At 55.9% G+C, this 4,392-nt stretch overlaps 1 protein-coding gene across 1 annotated transcript in view; it reads right to left on the bottom strand.

Moving 5' to 3' along the window:
- Positions 1–1,010: 1,010 nt before the first annotated feature.
- The window catches only part of CELF5 (CUGBP, Elav-like family member 5), a 22,269-nt gene continuing 18,887 nt past the window's right edge, over positions 1,011–4,392 (bottom strand). Inside the window, exons 6-11 of the mRNA XM_009083400.1 lie at positions 2,891–3,035; positions 2,178–2,324; positions 1,875–1,937; positions 1,707–1,790; positions 1,250–1,393; positions 1,011–1,138 (exon numbers count right to left, since the gene is read on the bottom strand). Coding sequence (XP_009081648.1) covers positions 1,011–1,138; positions 1,250–1,393; positions 1,707–1,790; positions 1,875–1,937; positions 2,178–2,324; positions 2,891–3,035 — 711 coding nt within the window. The remainder of the gene's footprint in view (positions 1,139–1,249; positions 1,394–1,706; positions 1,791–1,874; positions 1,938–2,177; positions 2,325–2,890; positions 3,036–4,392) is intronic.

Genomic DNA, 4,392 nt, shown 5'->3' with positions numbered 1-4,392 from the left:
CATTGCATGTCTTGGGGAGGAGGGCGGAGGAAGGTGGGATGGGGAGGTGGGAAGCAGAGGAAGGAAAGGGGTGGTGTCAAAAGAGTCAATAAATTTACTGGCCTCTCTGTAAATCAACCTGAAGCAGAAATTCATCCTCTGGACTTTCCCTTCACCTGAACAGAAAGGGAAGGAGGGAATTGGGAGATTAGGAGGACATCTGTGCAAACCTCAGGCTCTGAGTTGCTGTTACTTAGCCATGGAAGAGTATGAACAGATCAGATCAGCCCTCCCTTGCTCCCTTGGTGCAGCTGCCAGGAGCTCTGCCACAGCAGCTCTGCCATGGCTCTTCAGGGTCTCAGTTTCTCTGTGATCCCTGTGGATCATGGGCTCACCCAGAAAACATTCTCTGCACACTAACTTCAAGGCCCAGGTAACAACACAATACCACTGCATTCTAATTGTAATCTGTTTGGGAGCAGTCAGAAAAGTAGCCTGAAACCTTTGCTTAGACCACAACAGGCTCTTTGAACGCAGCAGGGCCCTGAAAGCACCAACAGGCCTTCATGGATTTGAGCAGCCTCACTCAGCTTGTGTCCACACTCTGCTCACAGGCCCTGGAGCCTCAGAGCAGCTCAGGCTGTGCCAGTCTCACCTGCCCATGGATCCAACCACCCTCGGGTTGTCTTCCCACCTTGACATTTGAGCTGGTTTTTTACTGTTACAGACCTGCCTGGCAATCACTGGACTATGTCTTCACCCTGTTTGCCTTCACCAGACCTGATCCCAACCCTGACCTGCAGATTGGCTCTCTGAATTGACTCTGGGCTTGCCTCATTGCCAGAGATTTGCCCGATGACCTGGATGGTGGAACTTGACCATCACCTCCAGGTCTGCTCTGGTCACTGTGCTCAGGTGCTAGGGCTGAGCCCTGGCAGGTGAGGCCTGTGCCCCTGGCCAGGGCTGGCCAGAGCTGTACTGGTGCCACCTTTACCTGTGCTGCAGAAGTGACTCCTGCTTGCTCATTCCTGTCAGTAGGGATGGTTGGCATCCTTGGGTCGTTTCAACTGCACCTTCAAACGCTTCATGCCAATCTGGAAGCCGTTCATGGCCTGGATAGCAGTCTGTGCACTGGATGGGTTGTCAAAGCTTACAAAACCTGAGGGACAGGACACAGGCATGGAAAATAACAGCACTGGTGGTGCCATGCCCAGTACAGGAGTATCCTCCTGGTCCATCACACTTCCCTCTCCATGGCACCAGCACTTACCAAAACACTTGCTCTGGTTGGTGGCACGATCCATGAACACCTTGGAGGAAATGATATTGCCAAAGGGCAGGAACATCTGCATCAACTCGTTGTCTCCAAACTCCTGAGGGAGATGGTAGATGAAGAGGTTGCAGCCTTCAGGACCTGCAGGGCAATGGGAAAGGGCAAAACACAAAGCCCCCGAAGGGACAGGAGAGAAATGGACTCAACTCACAGCTCAGCACAGGAGCAGAGCCCTAGCACTGCCTCCTGCTTTGCTGGCCCCTTGCTTGTCTCAGTCCACCAAGGGCTGAGCTGAATCCTCTGAATCTTTCCAGTCCATTCACTGCAGAAACATGGGCGACCCCATAACCCAGCTCTAATATTACAGAGCAGTGGACAAAAATTAGTGTTGCCTCCTCTCCCTTGGTGCTGTGGTGCAGAAGATGAGCTAAAACAAAGCCAACCAGGCCCTCACCTTCTCGCTGCTGCTGCTGCAGGATGGGAGGCTGCTGTGGGACACTCTGGGCAATGGGGGTGATGGCAGTGGCTGGATACACAGCTGTGGGCCAAAGAGACAGAAACTGCTCACCTGGGGGTCTAGTGAGCCACACAAGGGCCTGAGGGAGCCGAGGGAAGCTGGTACCTGCATACTGCTGCACTCCTGTGAAGGCTGGGTGCAAGGTCTCTGCTACTGAAGGGCTCTGGGCTGCAGGGAAAAGCATCATCAGAAGCACAGCAAAGGGAACCAACAGCAAGACAATCACCCATGCAGTCTCTGTGTGCAATGGGTAGTGTTGTCTCCCACGTCCCCCTGCCCAGGTGAGGCTCAGTGCCTGCCTGGCAGGGAGCTAGAAAAGTTCTGGCTCCTCCAGAAAACAGGAGCTAATTGCAGTTCCTCAGATCTCTGGATGGTGCTTGCTTTTTTTTTTTTCCCTGCTCCCCATACCTGAATATGGCACAAGGCCATTGCTGTAAACTGTTTCCAAGGTTGGATGCCCATTTGGGAATGGCACCACTCCAGTGAATCCATTTGAAATGGGAGCCACCAGTCCTGGCATGGCTGCTGTGCCCAGGAGAGGTGGTGAGTGTAGCCCTGCAGAACAAGAGAGGACATCCCATCAGAGTCAAGGTCCCACCAGCCCATGCTCCCATGTGCCATCAGCCTGGGAAAAATGCTGAGTGTGAAGCTATTAACTCTTCTAGCTGGGGGTGACAGCCTAGTGCTGGACCCTTCACAAAATTAAGGGGCTGCACTAGTGAGAAGAGTGTGCAGCACTGCCAGTCTGAGCTGCTCTCAGAGCTTTGGGATGGAGCATTGGAATCCAGGTCTGATACTGCCTGTTTTGGACAGGTCTTCAAACCCACTGTGGGATGATGGTAATGAGTCACAGCAGTGCTGACCTCAGTCAGGGGCAGCCCTGGGAACCTGGTCCCTCTTTATCAAAGACAAACTGCAGCAAAACCAAACAGCAGCCGTGCCAGAGAACGTGTTGAGAATGCGTCAGGGAGGCTGCAGAAATGTGCAGACTGGCAACTGCACTGCTAGGAAGGAGCAGAGTGGTCCCCACTGAGCCCGGAGGGAGGTGGGAATGGTTTGACCTGGTGGGCACTGTGCTGGGCAGGAGGTGAGTGCAGCGAAGCCCCCGCCACGGCGCTCACCTGAGGCTGGTGCCATGGGCGCGGCTGGCAGCCCGTTGAGGCTGACGGCCCCGATCTGCTGGATGTGGCACGGGGAGAAGGCCACGCCTGGACTCAGGTAGCTGCCGTGGGAGGTGGAGAGAACTGTCGTCTGCTGCTGCATCAGCTGCAAGGCAGGACGTGCAGTCAGGGTGGCACTGCCCGAGGTCTCACCCCACACGCAGTTCCCACTGCTCACCCCATGCCCCATGCAGGCTGTGCCACAGGCTGCGCCATGAGCTCTGCCACGAGGCCTGCAGGAGCTGGAGAGGCTGTGCAGGGCAGCCTGGGCACACAGCCCACCCAGGTGGGCAGCAGCCGTGCCAGCCTCGAGCCCGCGGCGGGCCCAGTGCCCACTCACACAGGCCCTTCCACTCCAGCCCCTTCTCTCCATCCACTCTTCCTGGGACAGCTCTGACTTAAGGAACAATTTCCTCTGCTTTGACCCAGCGTTGCTGAGCAGATCGTGCTGCCAGGAGGTGTGAAGAGCTCACCCTGGCACAGCTGCTGTGCAGCCAAGTGTCCATCCAGGCCCAGCTCCCACAGCCTGTTCCAACACCAGACCCATGGCCCACTGAGCTCAGCCCTCCTCTGGCACTGGTCTGCACCCTGGGGCAGGGACAGCAGCTCCTCGTGGGCCCATGACACCTCTGCCTTGGCAGAGATGCTCAGGAGGGTGGGGGTGGGACACGAGGTTGGGAGGAGGGCTGGGAGTGAGAAGAAAAAAATCCTTCTGGTCCATCAGTGGGTGTTTCTGGAGCATAAGATGCCATCCAACTGAAAACAAAAAACAACATCCTAGGCCAGGCACTGCTGGGCACTGCTTGGCAGCACAGCAAACCCCACGGGGACAGGGAGAGAAAACTGTTGGCATATCAAATCAGGAACCTGTGGTGCAGATGAGTTCACCCCAGCAGCACTTGCTCCTCTCAGCTTGATTCAGCCACATCCATAAAGGTGAGCTGCATCTCCTGGCCCTGTGGATAACCCTGGGTGCAGCATCCACAGCTCCAAGCACACTGGGGTTCCCTTGAGCCCTCGCTCACCAAAGGTCCCAGGACCTGCCCATGGCAGGACATTCCCAGCAGAACTCCGTAAGGAAATCGCTCTCTCCTGCCCCCACTTCAGAGATATCAGATGGCTGATCAAAGGATTGGCAACCTCTCCCTCTGCTGGGGACACTGCACATGAGAACTGGCTAGGATCTCTCCTCCAGGAGAAGGGAGACCAAAGCCTAGGGTGACAGAGGAGAAGGAACAGTCAGATGTGAGGTCAGTGCCTCAGAAAGAAAAGGGAGAGGGAACCGAGGAGAAAAAAATCCTGAAAAGGTGGGAGACAGGCTGTGTTGAAAGCCACAGAGCAGGAAGGCCAGTGAAGAGTCAGAGCAGCACAGTAACAGATGCAGCTGAGGAGGAGCTGCAGATAAGCAGGAGCACAGCCTAGGCCTGACTGCCCTCCTGGCACCAGCAGATCCTGAGGACTGG

Source organism: Acanthisitta chloris, unplaced genomic scaffold, assembly GCF_000695815.1.
Source record: "Acanthisitta chloris isolate BGI_N310 unplaced genomic scaffold, ASM69581v1 scaffold43480, whole genome shotgun sequence".
NCBI lineage: Eukaryota > Metazoa > Chordata > Aves > Passeriformes > Acanthisittidae > Acanthisitta > Acanthisitta chloris.
The sequence above is the reverse complement of the archived record's forward strand: the minus strand, read 5'-3'. Positions and strand labels throughout refer to the sequence as shown.